We start from the raw sequence: 16,999 nt of genomic DNA, 5'->3' as shown, positions 1-16,999 counted from the left end.
GAGAGATGGATGACAAATAGGTGGACAGAGGATCAGTGATGGAGAGATGATGTGTAGGGAGATCGGAATATAATAGATAACAGATAGATGATAGATAGGCAATAGATTGGTAGAGAGATAGATAGTAGGTAGATGGATGACAAATAAGTAGATAGAGGATGAATGATGGAGAGATGATAGGTAGAGAGACAGATAGGAATAGAATACAAAATAGATGATAAACAATAGATAAGTAGATAGAGGGATAAATAAACAGATTTTTAAAACCTGTACCCCCACCCACTTATGAACTAACTCCAGACTCTGCACTCTGGCTTTCCAAGTCCTCCACCATCTGTCTCCCATGTACCTCCTGTGGTCTGCTACCATTCCTTCCCAAAGCACGCCCAAGACTGACGAGGTGGCCTCCTCCATTCCTTTGGAGAGAGTAGGTTTAGGTGTTCCACTTCAGAGTGCCTCCACTCTGCCAATCTAAGTGCTGGAGAATGAACGAAGTTATTTTACATACCATACATTCTGGAATTTTGTGTAATGCTTTGTTATTTTATATTTGATTTTCTTTTTTGCAGGGTGGGGTACCAGGGATTGAATCCAGGGGCACTTAACCACTCAGTCACATTCCAAGCCCTTTTTTTACTTTTTATTTTGAGACAGAGTCTCACTAAGTTGCTTAGGGCCTCACTCAGTTGCTGAGGCTGACTTTGAACTCGTGACCCTCCTGCCTCAGGCTCCCAACCAGCTGGGATTACAGGAGTGCACCATCCTGCCCAGCTATATTTGGTTTTCGTGTACTGTTTTATAACATTATTTCCCAATTATTTCATAAGTCATATTTCCCAGGCAAGAATCTGAGCACCTTGAACCCAGCTCAGTCCAAAATCAGTCCATCCATGCAGATGGTCAGTTTAACTCCAGACCCAGTTCACAGGGTGACTAGTCAGCAAACTCACAGGAAGGTCCTGGTGCGCATTACGAGGTATTGGGAGTCTGTGGTTTATTGAAAGTCTGTTGAGCAGGAGATGTAGTAAACCTTGGCCCCCCTCTTCCCACGGCCTGCACCCTCTCAGCAGCCAGGTTACCCTGTGATAATCACTCCCCTCTGCGCTGGGGGCAGGTGGAAAACCGGATGGATGGCCCCTTCTCGGGACTGTGCACAGCAGATGCCCCCAGCTGATTGACAGCCTGCTTGCTTCTCCATATTTAATAATTACCTACTTCTGTGAGGAGTGCCTCTTCATATGAGGATCTGGTCGGTCACAGCGAGGGCTGCATTAAGCATTTGACACCAGAGTAGCCACACAGGCCAGTCCCAACCTGGGCAGGTAAACAACCAAGAGCAACGACACTCACCGGCACCAGACCACACGGCGCCCCTGTTGGTGGCTTCATTTTTATTGATAGCCACATTAAAGCTCCCACGCACGACTCTCCTCAGAATTCACCAGGATCTCAACTGCAACAAGGCCTGGAAGCCTGTGCTGGAGAAATCACAGTAACAGAGGGGAAGAAAGACAGGCCTTGACGGTGTCGGTCAGGTTCTGCTTCCTAAAGTCCTTCTCACTCAAACGTCTCTATTCTTTCCATCTAATTCATAAAAAATCGAGCCATAACATTACCCAATGTTATATTTATTAGTATCTATTTTCAAAATGGATACTATTTTGAAAATGTTATTTTTATTCCTCTAAATTTATTTTCTATTCCTCTTCTTGTTGCCTTCCTTCCTTTTCCCACACGTTTTTCTTTATTCCTGAAATGTCATTACCTTGAGGTCATCAGGGAAAGTAGACCCTAATAAATACACTGGTGCTTATGCCTAAAGCACTACCTGCAAAGATCACAGGTGATGGTGATTACTGCGATTTTAAGTATAAAAGTATTTTAAAGCCATGAACTATTCTCATACTGCGATTTTAAGTATAAAAGTATTTTAAAGCCATGAACTATTCTCATACCAGGTCGCTAAGAAAGAAACTTGAAGTATAATTACAATACCGGTTCAAACATTGTTTTTCAATACTTTATTCGCAACTTCTGAATTTTTATTTGCAAGTCAAAGACACAAACCTAAGACTGCTGAATTTTTTTCTTCTAAACAAATACTTTGAAACAATGACATACTTACGGAACCATTCCAGCTAATACTATTAAAGAAAAGCTGCGTCAATTGTGAAGTGAGAATTTCTGTACCCATTCAAGGGTGTTTATAATAAAAAAAAAACATAGAGTTATGAATATAAAATGAATTTTCTCGATTTTTTTAATCGTATATTTTAAATAATATTTGGTGCTTTTTCCAGTAGGTGGCGTATCAGACTAGAAAAAGTAGATCAATGTGTGAAAGCTAATTTTTTCTACTATTTTGAGAAATTTTTGATATGAAACATGAATCACCTAATGGAATCACTAATTCTTTTAATTACACCAATATGGCAAGATTCCAATTGCACTCGACCCTAAGAGGCAGGTGTATTTTACTGACTACATTACCATAACAATGATGGCATAGTGACAATAGTAATGGGTATTTATAATACCTCTCATTTTAAAATCACTTATCAAGCCATACTTGAAACCTCCTGGTGTCTCTAAAAGAGAAATCAGGCACATGTATAGCCAAGAAAGATCTGTCTGTCTCCTAAATCCTTCTTTTCTTGAGGTTAACACCTTCGTGGAAAAGGGCATCTAGTTTAATATTGAGTGAGGCCAATGCTTCCATCGTGGAGCCCTGAGCTGGTCACCACTCTCCCCCAGACTCCTCTTCCTCCTCTACGTTTCTGAAGAGGTGATGAACTGGATTTCTCTAAGGCCCCTCCCTGCTTGAAAATCCCTGCTTGCCTGACCTTTATATAAGGATTTCTTAACAGCTGAATGTTGGGAGCCCGATTTGCAAAGATATTTAGACACATGTTGGCAAAGATGACAGTTGCTATGTGGTCTTGGCCTGAAAACCGAAACAGGGAGAACTGTCCCCACTGTTTGGAGGACGTGTCCTGCAAGGACATCTTCCAAGTGGTACCCCACAGCTGGTTCTTAGCACAAGAAGATCCTGCTCGGTAACCTAAAAACACTACCCCTGAAGTCCACAGCTGCATTTTCAAAGAAACTTGAAGTATGATCCGGTCCAACCTCCTCACTTTACACATGAGGAAACTGGAGTCCAAGGAGACCTGGGGACTTGAGAACATGATCGGGATGTTCAGTGCAGGGCCGTTCTCCTCATCCGGCACCGCAGCCTGGCCCTCCTCCCTTGGACCTGTCGCCTAGGCGCTGCTTTATAGGAGCTCCTAGTGACCCTGGCAAGGAAAGCAAGAAAACCCAAGGAGTGGCCCTTGCTGCCAAAGAAGGGAAGGGGAGCCCTGTGAGCCCTCTTTGCTGCTGGACGGTGCAGGAGCAACAAGAGGAAATGCCTAGGCTGAGAACGACCCCTTTCTCCCTTCTGCATTCTCAAGACCAGCTGATTCCGATGTGGAGAGAGCCCCCAGTTCCCCTGTGCAATTTTCTGTCCTAAAAACGATTGAGCTGAATCTTTCCTAGCTATGCAGGCCACGTTTCCTTTTGCTGGTCTTAGGACGGAAAGCCCCCAGACCCAGGGAAGGCAGGCGTCAGGACTTGGGAGATGGATCTCTCTGCTTTCACTGGAGGGTAGCCCCTCTCTGGCCTCTCTTAAAAATAATTAAATGTTAGCTCAAAGCTCCCCGCATTGTCTAGCCCAGCATGGGGCTGGTCAGTCTTCAGAGGGGCACCTGTGTTCTGCATCCTTGGTGGTTCTTGTCACATGGCTTAGGAATTGGGCAGAGGCCAGCATGCTGATCCACAGTGATAGTCTGGGGGTTTTCAGTCACCCCAAAATGGACTATGCTGAACTCAGGATGCCAGGGAAGTGGGGAGCATCCCAAGGCAGCAGAAGTCAGAGCCCAATTGACACTTGGCAGGTCTCCTGCATGTGGTATGAAGCTGGAGTCAGGCTGTCACCCAACCCGACGGCCATAAAGTCTATGAGGGTCCAGGCACCTGAGACATTCGTAGAGTGCTTTCCCGCCAAGAACAGAAGTTCTAACGGAAGTCGGAGCTGGGATTCCCAAAGCGCGCACACACACAGACACATGTGCCCAAACGACTCGGCCAGTGATGACCATCTAATAACTGTCACAAGAACACCTAACGTGTTACAGGCCATTTCACACGGATCATAAACTGACCAAAGCTGCTGCAGGGAAGGAAGCAGGCAAAAGTCCTGGGTAAGGTGCTGTCCCCTAGCCACCCGGGTCTGTCACCTGCTTACAGTGATCAATGTTGAACAGGCATGTGTGGCATCGGGTAACTGGGCCCTGGTCCTTGTCCTCCCTGAGTTATGGTCACTAGGGGAGGAACAGAGACAGGGCCGAACCAGCACGGCTGGCAGCAGACTCACGATTAACCTCACCTTTTCGTTTCACTCCAATCCACAGTTGTTCTGTGTCCTCTCCATGAACGAGGGGAGAGTGATCTAGAATCACAAGAGGCAGAGAACATTTAGGTGAATCTAACTTTGACCTTGGGACTGTCCCGTTCTGTCCTATTCAACACCATGAATGGCCCTAGGCCTGCAGAAGCTCCCGTCTTCTGGCCCCAGGTGGAATGCAGATTAAGGCAGGAGAGGAGGTGTGTTCTCTGCTCTCCAAACTCTTCCTCTGAAGTCTGCAGGAGTGTCAGGTCTGGAAGGGACAGGTAGCTGTGGATAAGGGACACTAGCTGAGCTGCTTATTTTTTCTCACCTAACTTCTGTCTGTATTGGCTTCTGCTCATGTTCAGCCATGAGATTCAACATGGAATAAAACATTCATCAAGATGGGGTGTTCTAAATGCTACATCTCTGAGCAAGTAGTACCCAAAATTAGGACTGGGAGAGCCTACAGGAAATCACAGACCTGCAGGAAATCAGAGACCCAAAACACTTTTCCTCCACACAGGCAGGGCCTGGTGGAAATGGCTCCTTTCATCTCAGGAGAGGAGAGGGTGTCCCACCCCTCCTTTCATCCAAAATAATCCACACCGTCTCAGTACTTCTCTGTCCCTCCTCTAGCTTCTCCATTTCATCCCCAAAACATAAACAGGCTGATGAAATCCCGCCAACTCGGCCAAGGCAAACTGTAGTTTTTAAACGGAATGAACTGAAATTGCAGAATAATACCTGAATGACATTAAAGCTTTAAACTCCCCGTGTAAGACACGCGTCCCAGCCTGCATCAGTATGCCTTTAATGGCTTCATGGTAAATGTTGAACAAATTAGTGTCCCCTTAAGGTTGTCCTGGGGCGCATGGAGTCACAGTCTTTAATTTTAATGAGACTCTATTACACGATCTCTTATCGCCTCTTAACTGCCAGGGAAATGACCACCAGCTAAATGTACAGCCAAATAGCTCACTCAGACCCCAAAGAAATTGCCTTGAAATTATTACACTCGACCATGGCAAATGTACCAGGGTTCGTCTGAGAAGAGGGGCCACCTGCCAATGGGAGTGAAATGACATCACATGTTGTTTATTTCCTTCGACTTTTCAGGTGGAACTTTTCTTGCCTTATCTGATTTAATGCTTGTTCTCTTTTGAATGTAAATACTTAAACGTAGCTTATCCTCTGCCTTCCTAATGGGCAGGATTGGGCTAGTTCAGGGAGGGGGACTGTCCCTGTAGCTGGTCATTCTTTCTCTGTGACCAGGTGTGGCTACACATGCCAATACTGCCCCTCTTTGTGACTTTGGACTTTTTTAAATGATACTAAGGAAGTGGAGACAGTACCTGTCACAGGTACACCCCCAGTGAACTAATGCCCGATAGCGCAAGGTACACCAGGCTTGCTCCGTCCACGTGCCCACCCTTTCCTTAGTGCTGCCCCCAGCCAGGACCACCCCATCCTGTCCTCCATCAAGAGAGAAAGTCCAGTGTGTGGCAGTCTACCTGTGTCGGGGGACCACGCCCACAGGGCCAGGGACAAGACGAGAGGGATCTGTGACAGAGGCTGTCTGCAAAACCTAAGGACCCCGGCTCAGCTTCCACAGGCACCCAGGCTGAGTGGCACGTCCCAGCAAGCACAAGTGTGGAGTCTTCCCAGTCACGGGGGGGCAAGGCTTCTTCGTCCTTAGGGTCTCCAGCTGGGCCTGAGGCTTAAGCGGAGCTGAGAGGGGTTTGCAGGAAAACCACACAGGTTGCTACCTACACAGGAGAGCTGTCAGAGGAAGGTGACGGTCCCCAGAGTGACCAGGCCCAGTGCTTATGCAGCAGGCTGAACAAGCAGGAACTGGGAAGAAAGAGCTAAGGTGCACGTGGGTGAAGGCAGTTCAGGGTTATTTTAATGAAGTTGGGGGCACAGATTTCTCTCAGCCTTGACTCCCCGTTTCCGGGGATAAGAATGTGCCTTACCTCTTGTTGAGAGAGGGCAGCTTTGACGCAGGAATTTGTCTCCTGCTTTCATCAAGAACAGCGGCAACCCAAGTGCCCTTCCCGCAGCCTTGGTCTCTCCGAGTCTTCCCCTCACACAGGCACCTTGTGGGGTGGTGTGTTCTGAAGGCTCCAAGACCTTGCTGGCGAAGGCAGGTTCAGCCCCGGCTGGAGGGGTCTGGCGTGCTGAGGAGCAGCAAACTACCCGCCCCGCCCCGTTGCAGGTGGGGCAGGTGGCAGCACCCTGCAGGGTGGTTGTGTGGGGCACGAAGGGCTCACTTCTAGTCTGAGACTAGGGCCACTGAGGCCCTCTGCTTCCCCCACAAGAAGCCCTTTCCTCCAGAGATGTCCCTGAGCACCTTCTGCTGAGAAAGCTCCACACTGTGCCCACTTTAAAGGAGGAACGTGTGCAGGAATTGTGGTTGATCATAAGACCTGCGTTGACAGGTGTGTCCGAGCTAGGAGGCAGCAAATTGGTCATTGAGACAAAGGGACCCATACACCTTGAAGAACGGTGGGATCTGTGCGGGAGACACTCAGGAAGAGCTCACTTTAGAAATGGGTTCGTGGTGAGGAGGGTCCCAGGGGGCAGGGGTCTCTGCTCTCCAAGCGCAGGGACAATTCGGCAACCGAGTCTCTTGATAAATTCCATCCAGGAAGCGGTGGAGTGGATTTGGATTTCAATTACTTTCCATTGCCAGCTTAGATTCCTGTTCGATATTTTTAAATTAATGGTTTTATGAATGAGTTTGGACTAGGAGATAAATCAAAACCAAACAGGCTCACTGATATGTTAATGGCAGGATCCAGGTGTACGTGTTGGCACTGGAGAAATGGCCAGGAGAGGAGTGCACTCTCTTCCTTGGTGATTGGTGTTCACAGGATCTTTTTTCTTGTGTAACTGTCTTCCTGTTACTGTGATAAACCAGCGTAACTTAGAGGCTTAAACAATACAAACTATTTCCTTACACTGCTGGAGGTCAGAGTCCGAAGGCACTGAAGTCAGGGTCCAGAAAGGCCGGTTCCCTCTGGAGCCGTTGAGGATCTGTCCCTGGCCTTTTCCAGCTCCCAGGAGTCGCCTGCATTCCTCAGTCGCCTCCTCATGTCAATCCAACTGCTAGCTCCTTGGTCACATCTCCTGCTCTTCACCCTCTTGCCTCCCTGCTGTAGGGACCCTTATGATTCCATGAGGCTCCTCCAGATCACCCAGAATTATCTCCCAGTCTCAGGATCCTCACCTTAATCACATCTGCAGAGTCCCTCCTGCTGTGCAAGATGATGCACTTCCAAGTCCTGGGAATTGGGACCAGGATATCTCGGTCAGGGGTGGGAGGGGTCGTTATCCTGTCCACTGCGTCTCTCTTCAGGAATTCCGGGGTGATCTTGTGGCCACAGTCATGGACAAGCCCTGTCTGATGTTACCACTCTGAGGTCTTCATGCTCAGCAGGGGGACAGCACCACCTCATGGTCATGCCAGGCAAGCCATCAGCGGCCCACTTCCCTTCCCTGACCTGTCCATGTCGACTCGTCCCCCACAATGTCCCCATCTGCCCACACACCCCCTCTCAGGCACAGAGCAGGCAGGAGTGTGAGGGACAAGGAATAACAAGATTCCCGTCCCCCGTGATGAGGAGACGCGGGTCACATTCTCTCCCGGGCCCCCACGCCGCCCTCCCCACACCTCCAGTCCAGAGTTTCCTCCCGAGCTCCAGCTTCGTCCTCCACTTTCAGGCTTTCCGAGGGCCTTTGGCCTTTGCCATAGTTTCCATTTTAGTTGTTTTAGAAAGTTTCCAAACTGAACAGGCAATTTGGATTACAATCATGTATCATTGCCCACTTCCCTGTTTTCTAACGAATGGCTTTATTAATGAGTTCAGAGTAGGAGTGTTGATTATATTCTTAGATAGATCAAAACCAAGCAGGGTCACGGATATGTTAGATGACAGAATCAAGATTCAAAAACTTTTTGAGTAAGCCACTGTTAGATTTCAAGACAAAAGAAGTAAAATTTCATATAAATAAATGTAAATTTCAATATCTGAATCCAAGTCATCAACCATGCAGATGCAGGAAAGGGTCAAACTTAGGGAGATACACTAGGACGTTCACTGTGAGCTCAGTTCCAATCATAGAAAGTGACCAACAAGGAAGCCGAGTCAGTCTGAACCATAGAACAACTGAGGAAGAAGAAGGGACCTCTGTGAGGCCAGGTCACCTCTGCGTACAGGCTTTAAGGGTAGGGTTAGCAAAGGTCAGCACATTTTCATTGAGAACCTACCATGTGCTTGGCCCAGCACTGGACCTGAGGACGCAAAAAGTACAAATGTGTGAATACAAAGATTTGATACCTTTTGAAGGCTGTGCAATACTGTAATTTGCACAAAACAGAAAGCTAGTCATCCATAACACACAATTCGGTTGTATATTTATTGACACAGGAAAAGGATCATAGTGCATTGTTAAGTTTAAAAAAAATGAGGGGATGGGATTGTGGCTCAGTGGTAGAGCGCTTGCCTAGCATGTGTGAAGCTCTGGGTTCGATTCTCAGAACCACATACAAAAAAAGGTTCATCAACAACTAATAAAAAATTTTTAAAAACTTTTTTTAAAAATGACACAATGTGTCAGTCGGGTTCCACTCATTTTTTTGTGTGTGTGAAAACAAAGAATATACATTTTTAAATTAGCATTAATTATCACCGGATGATTTTTTCCTGAAAATCTGCACCACCATTTTTCTATAATGTATACATACTGTTTGCATCCATTTCTTAAGTTCTTTAACAAATAAATGAAATGATAAGAAGTACTAGTAGCTACCATCACCATGAGACCATGGTTCACCTGGGCATTTGGCAGGTAGGGATTGTGACAAGTGGAAGCCACGGCAGTTACCAATTCCTGCCAACAGGTGGCGCCAAAGGAGCCAGCTAATGTTTAACAGCAGAAAGCGTAGCCTTTGCTCTCAAGAAATTTTATAAGATTTAAAATATTTAAGATTCCCTGGCTGGAATGAGTGTTTTGTAAAGATGCATTTGTCAGTATAGAACATTTTGAAAATGATAGTGAAACACGCATATGTTTGCTTTAATGGAGTTTAATAGGGTTTAATAGGGTCTCTTTCCTTTTTTTTTTCCCCTGGGAATTTTGTTACAGTATTTCTCATGCACAAAAACTTACAGTCCCAGTTTCACAGGTCGCCATTGGAAAATTCCTGAAATGTGATGGTGCTTCGACACTTAACCCTGACTCTTCAGTAGTTTCCAAGTCCGTAGTGAGCAGTTTGATTCGGCTGTAGATAATGTTAATAATGAGTCATATTCGTGGGAAAGAATGCTCCCTGCCCAGCGCTCTCTTCCCCGGCACCTGGCACAGCTGGCTTCTTGCCTCTTCGCCTAGTCAGTGCCATTATTACCAGCCACTGGAGCTATCAGTTTCCCAAGTTTCCCAAGCAGCTGCTTGTTCTGGCTCCTTCCTCCACCTGGTCCCAGGGTTCCCACCGGAGGGCCGGGCAGGGCAGCCAGGCCTGTTTTCTTATGACCCGCCCCTTCCATGATGCTGACCTAGCAGGGTGGAACTTGCACAGAAGAATGGATGGATCCAAAGAGGTTTTCAGCAGGTGCACCCGGAAACTCTAGGGGGTCACAGCTGGCAAACACAGCTAAACTGCATCTGTCTTTGTCTGCTTGTTGGCAATATTGGAAATTGAACCCAGGGGCTCTTTACCACAGAGATCCCATCCTTTTTATTGAGATAGGTTCTCACTAAGTTGCCCAAGCTGGCCTCAAACTTGAGATTCTCCTGCCTCAGCCTCCGTGTCACTGGGATTGAACTGCATCTATTTTAAAAAGCAACTCAGAGAAAATTGCCATGTAAGGACACAAGGACAAGTCAAGACCTTTGATGCGTGACCACACCCTTTGCATTTTGCACTTGGGAAATGTGACCCAAAGTGTGCATTGTGCCCAGCCATTGTCAGGGTGCTATTTCCATCTGCTTCATTTCTCTCCCTCTGCTGCCAACTCCCCTCCCCTCCAGAAGAAAAAGCTCTGCCCCAGCAGAGGCGCCCCAATTCCCCCAGGCTCTGATGCCCCCTGCCTGTGGCAAGAAATCGCCCTCTGTGTGAAAAGCAAGGAAACAATGTTAATTGCAGCATTTGGGGCATGCATGTGAGTGTGCATGCACGCATGTCTGAAGATCTACCTTGCTCTGGAAGCAGATACACCAAACAGTGAAGGCAGCAGCTGCATGAGAGGGTACTTAAGAAAACTCACAGCTATAGGTACAACCTTATCTACCCCAGAGGTCAGTACTAGAGATTAGATCGAGCAGGTTTTACCCCATTAAAGTGAGCTAGGATCTTAATCCAGAAGGCAAATTATCCATAGAAAATGTGCACCCACTGAAGAACAAATCAGAACAGGTCTTCATTTACTAGCTCAAATTGTTTTCAAATAACCTGTGTGAAGGAAGAGATGGACTTCCATTTTCCTGGGCTGTATTTCAGAGTCCGTGCTGATGAAACAAGATATCTGGAAACCAAATTCAAAGAGCAATGCCATCTCCTGCAGGGAGATTTGATTCCTGTGCAGGAGAGTGACATTCTTCTAACAGTGTCTCGTTTTCTTCCTACAGCTTGATCATTATCCTTCTGTGACTTACCATCTGCCAAGTTCATCCGACACACTCTTCAATTCTCCCAAGTCACTCTTTCTTGGAAAAGTTATAGGTAAGAATTTGGTTCTTTAGGTATAGGCATGTGTTAAGAATACATTGGGTCTAAGAATTACATCAGGTAATGTGAATTTGCATTTTTAAATTACCAGGTAATTTTCTCTCATTGGGGTCAGTCACAAATACCTTCTTCACACAAGAAAATTTGTGCTGTTATTCTCAGTGATGCACAAGAGAAGTGTTATCAGATCATCTTTGGGATAATTGCTTATGTGATACATTCTAAAGCTAATTCCACTAATTCTCCTTGGAAACACACTGTGATTGGTGCTGGGGGCATCTAAGTCTGCGACAGAAATGAAACCAACATGATTTGATGTGGGGCAAAAACGAGGACACACTATCGACTCCTGGCCTCTGCATGTAAAATTTATTCTTTGGTTGATTAAAGACCTCTACCTTTGCGCAATGGTTAATTTAACTTTTTCTTCCCATGAGCACATTGGAAATAGCAAGATGGTGGTCATGTGCAGGCTAGGGGAGAGGGTTGCTTTCTGTGCCCAGTGGGTCGAGGTGATGTTACTGAAGCAACACCTAATGGTTGAAGTGGTGAGTTTTATGAAAGAGAAGAGTTCATTCACAGTAGCTGAACATAAGAAGAGGGAGCTCCTGGCTCAAGTCCCCATAGGGTTGAAAAGATAAAGAAACAGGACGTCCTAAGGTGCGGGAAAGGCCACAGGCAGGAAAGGGAGGAGAGGCAGGAGTGGGTCTGCGCATGCGCAATCCATCTTCCCGGCTCTGCCCAGGACGTTCAGAACAGGGCAGGGTTAGGACGGCCTGTGGGTGGAGCTTTGGGCTCTCCGCCTTCCTAAGGTCATCCATCAGACTCTTGTGCAGGCCCAAGTGAAGGCGTCAGTAACTTCAGTCAGTGAGATAGACAAGGTTACCCCAAATCCCAAAAATCTACCTGAACGACCGTCACCAAGGTGACCACGCATCGGAAGTGTTAACTACATCACGCCAGCAGGATCCATTGCTTTACTGTTTAGTCAAACTGCTTGGAAAACTCTGAATCGACCCAGGTCTGGAAGCTCATCCCATTGAAAAATTAATGACTGAGAGGTGAGTTTTGAGGCAAATGGAAGGTTTTATTTGGTGACCAAAGAAGGGAGAAGCATGCCAGAGCTCTGCTCTCAAATCAGCTTCCCCTCTCCCGGGAGCTGAGGGGTTACAGATATGGAACAGGCATAACGGGGAGAGGGACGGGCTAGTGAAGGCCATGCACATTCATGTCTTTTCTTGGAATTGCTGGAGATCTTCCAGGAACTCAGGTACCCGCTCTTCTCACTCCTTTCATGCTCTGGTGTTTCCCGTCATGGTGGTTGATGGGGTCCTTAACCCTGAAGAGGGAGGGAGGAGAGAGACTGGGCGAGTGTGGGTCATGTTGACCCTGCATTATCTCTCTGGACCAAGCACGTCTCAAACCATCAACTTGTCTCTGTGCAGTGCTGCACAGAATCTGACCCAAAGGTTAAGACAGCAAAGGAGAAAGACAGAATATGAAGACAGAGAAGCCAAGTTATTCCTCCTGTCCCAGTCACCCGTGGGACATCTGCAGCCCCAGTGAGAGTCAGCGTTTGTAGCAAAAGCAGCCTTCACATTCCTGAAAAGTAACCCAGGCAACCTCATGGTCCACACGTCAGAGGTGTGATCTGCTGCGAAGCTAGTGGGAGACTGATAGTGTCCTGCGTGTCCTCCAGAGCTGGTGACTCTTAAGTCAACCAAGAGCAAGTGAAGCAAGAGGATGTATCCAGGTTTTCCCTGGGCTCGAAGGAAAGAATGTGCTCTTTGGGTTTACACTTTAATGAGGGAGGGGAGCAGCTCAAGCCTCTTACAAGAGAAAAGAATTTATTAATTTCATTATGGAGGCCAGTGACAGCGATCTGAAGAGCATCAACGGTGAACGTGCTCATTTGAAAAGATGGGGGGGCTACTGAAAATGAGGAGTGAACGGGAGCCAACCCGCAATGCGGCAATCACGCGCTCCTACTCGGGGTTTCCCGCGGACCAGGCTCTGTGTAAGCATTTCGGATGTGTTAACCCATTTAACCTTCATCACAATTCCATGAGGTAGCTGGGATTATTATCCCCACTTCATAGATGAGAAAGCTGAAGCCCACAGGGGTAAATGATTGGCCCCCGGCCACTGACTAACGAGTAGCAGAACCAACACTTGAACCCAAGCAGCAGACGTGGAGGCAGCTCCTAACTGCTGAGCTGTAATCCCTGCGATGACTACCACAGCCGAAGAAGAGGAAGGCAGAGAGGAAGGCTTGGGCAGGAGGCCTAAGGGCTGGGTAGAGAACTGGGTATAAGGTCTACACCACAGGGCAGAAAGGGGCCACCAGCTGAGTGGGCTTAGGACCAGGAGCATGCAGACCTGTTGATGAGTGAGGGTCCAGAAGACAGCAAGGTTAAAGCCCAAGAGAAAAGACCACATAGCCAGTGGGTAAGTGGCAGCTGATCAATCAAAGGGTGGAAGTGGAAAAAGAATAAAGGCTGAGACCTATTGCTCACTGGGCCTTAGGCAGTGCATGATGGGAGAGGACAGCTAAATGGCTACTTCTTAACTCCTTGCATCCTAAAATTAGCACCCAGGCATGGTCTCAGGGTCACTTTGCAGGACCTAACTACAAAGCCCTCATCTGAATCCTCTCCAACATTTCCTAAAGGTGTTTAAATATGTTTAAAGAACATATCCTTGTTTTTATTTTCTGTAACAAGAGTGGAAGACAAAGACTTTGTGCCATTACATATTATACATGTAAACAGGACAACTAAATGTCACAATGATCCAGTAAAACAATACCTATGATCATTACCCTACCAATGAGGAAACGGAAGCCCAGGGAGGTAGGCAGACAAAGGTGACTCCACTAGGATGTTGGCTGAAGAGTTTTGAGGTGAGATCTCTCTGATCAAAGTCCACAGGCAGGTGGACAAGAACTTGCCGGGCTAGGGCCATAGCTCAGTGGCAAAGCACTTGCCTAGCATGTGCGAGGCACTGGTTTCAATCCTTAGCACCACATAAAAATAAACAAATAAAATAAAGGCATTCTGTCCATCTACCACTATAAAAAAAGAAAAAATTTTTAAAAACTTGCCCTTTGTGGTCAAGCTCCAGAAAGGGATGCAGCCAAAGGTTAAGTGATGCCAACAATTAGCAACCAAAGGTAGCCTTGGGGTGGACTGGGCCTTAGTGTCCCGACATAGTCCATCCTGAGACATTGGCAGGTGCCAGGCGCTGCCATATACATTCCCACATTTCTGTCAAGAACAATTCAAAGTGTTAAGTGGTCCTTCAGGGCCACCAAAATAAACTCTGCACTATAATACTGTTGTATTCATAAAAATGCAGCTCTGTGATACCCTAAGGTAACCTCAACCATGGTCATAAGTAGAACAATGGACTTTATTACTTCATGAGACCGTGAAGTCAGGGTCTGATGGGGATGTTGGGTGGTGACTCAGCTCCCTGACTATGCAACACTCTCTGGTTCACCAGTATTCCAGCTCGTGGGGCTAAATTCAAACTTCAACAAAATTGCAACGTACAATATGGCCCTTCAAGGTCATGAACAAATAACATTGTAATGCTGACATTCCTTGCAACTAAGAATTCACTGTGCTATAAATCCGAATAAAGCCGGAAGTTTAACAAGCCTCAGATGTATGGATGTCACACCTAGAATTTTTTGTGCACCAAAGGAAAATTTCTCTGAGTATGGAAATGAACTGCGTGTGTCCATGAGTCATGGAAAGAACATGTAAATGCCCATAAGGAAGTCCGTGATCCTGGAATGGAGGTGGTATCCTTCGCACGAGAGCAGGTTAGGGCTCCTGCTGTGGGTCCTAGCAGAGATGGGCTCTCATCCCTGCTAGCCAGTGACCTCCCTGTAGACCAAAGAGTATTGCATAGTTCCACTACATCCTAGCAAGGATCCACACTCAGTAAATATTTGCTGAATTAATAAAGAGGAATGAGGAAAGAAGCAAAAAGAGTGTCATTTGCAGACGCACACTGCAGCGTGAGAATATAAGGACCAAGGCGCTGATGTAATCTGAGAGAGTAGCAGGGAGGTGAGATCTGCAATCCCCACGTATCCTGCCACCTGGGTTTTTGGTTTGTGCTTTAAATCAAGGATCCGACACCGACACCGAGGTTAATGGAGGAGAAAGAATGTGGGCTTGGGAAAGAGGCCCAGCTGACTAGACTTGAATGCAGGCCCATCTCTACTAACATCTTGGGCCTGTTCCTTTACTACTTTGTTATTTGAACCTCACAGAGGCTGGATCTTCTCAAATGCCAGGTGGAGGAAGCCGAGGCCCCTCGCGGATTGTGGCTCCCTCGGGTGGGGACATCCTCTGTATTTTTGTTTGTTTGTTTGGTTGGTTGGTTTACTAATCTATTTGCAGCAGCCAGATCTGTGCCTAGCATATAGAAAGTGCTTGAAAAATATTCTGTGGAATAAATGAACTTCTCTCAATATTAAGATAATAGCATCTTAGAATTTATCCAATACAGTACTCGATACATAAATAATGAAAATACTTACTGTCCTTTGCTGCTGACCGTGTGCCAGCACCTCTGAACTGCCTGCATTCCTCCACGCCAGCCGGGCCATCATTACCCTCACCATAGCACAGAGGGAATCAAGGCTCAGACGGTTAGGTTTTCTCTGAAGGGAGGAAAGCAGGGCTCCCCAACAGTGACACTGTTGACATTTTGGGTGAGAAAATTCTTTGCCATGGAGCTGTACTTTGCAAAGCAGCAACCCCAGGCTTCACTCACTAGATGCAAGTAACACCCCGAGTTGTGATAACAAAGAAGGCTCCAGACATTGCCCAAGGTCCCCCAGGAGTGCTTAAGGTCACCCAGCTGGTCTTGCCATGCTGGCGTTGGGGAAGCGTGATGTGGCACCTGCCAGCTCTGCCTGATGACAGCCGCGTCTTTCAAGATGACGAAGAAGCAAGGGAGACCTCAAAGCAGTCACAGTGAGGACCAAAACAAAGGACACGTGGGTACCAGGGAGGCTGACTATCCCTCAGTGCATGGTCACTTGGTAGGTACAGGTTGCAGAGGAGCGTTAGTAAATTTCCCTTTGAAAGCGATACGTGCTTCAGTGAGACACAACCCATCTGCATTGACAGCCATGTAAATATCCATCTGGGAAGACCACTTGAACTTGCCCCAAATATCTCACATCCTCCGGCAAGATCTGCACACCCCCCCACCGACATCGAAGCTCCCAGTTGTTGCTTCGTTAGGTCAGCTGCTAATCAAAAACATCTCATAAAAGAAAGGGGACACGGATCTAAATAAATAATGTGACTTTGCACTGAGCCCTTAGATGAGCACTGTTTCACAAGGACTCCTGAGGCTGGAAGAAGAGTAGCTAATCCCAGACACACAAAGGGAGGGGAAATAAAAGTGAGACCACTGTCAACCCGGCACAGAGCCTTAGAATGAATTCTCACACAGCTCTGAGTCCTTCTAGCAGGAAGTCAGAATCACTAGAAGAAAGCAAAGGTTCATGAAGTGGAAATTTCATCCGACCAAATTTTGTCCATTTTTATCACTTACTACCCAAATGAGGCTCTAGACTTTACGTGTCTGGCTTTCATCAGTGGATTTAACAGTCCCTCAATAAATCTTTAAGCAGATGATGAGAAGCATAATTTGAAAACTGAAAGGGGGTCTGACATTTCAATCAATGACCTGGGTAAAAATACCAAGAGTGTGTATGATAAAAAAAAAAAAAAAACACTTCAGAAGTATCTCGACAGGCTAGAAAGAGGGAATAAAATAATGAGATGAAATAAAATAGGCATAAGCTTAATTCC

At 46.7% G+C, this 16,999-nt stretch overlaps 1 protein-coding gene across 2 annotated transcripts in view; it reads left to right on the top strand.

Moving 5' to 3' along the window:
* Nucleotides 1–16,999, top strand: part of Cntnap2 (contactin associated protein 2) — a 1,961,892-nt gene that overhangs the window by 1,829,347 nt on the left and 115,546 nt on the right. For both annotated transcript variants that reach the window (XM_047561468.1, XM_047561470.1), the window contains exon 21: nt 11,057–11,150. In XM_047561468.1, the coding sequence (XP_047417424.1) occupies nt 11,057–11,150 (94 nt within the window). The remainder of the gene's footprint in view (nt 1–11,056; nt 11,151–16,999) is intronic.

This window comes from Sciurus carolinensis, chromosome 8 (genome assembly GCF_902686445.1).
Source record: "Sciurus carolinensis chromosome 8, mSciCar1.2, whole genome shotgun sequence".
Taxonomy (NCBI): domain Eukaryota; kingdom Metazoa; phylum Chordata; class Mammalia; order Rodentia; family Sciuridae; genus Sciurus; species Sciurus carolinensis.
The sequence above is the reverse complement of the archived record's forward strand: the minus strand, read 5'-3'. Positions and strand labels throughout refer to the sequence as shown.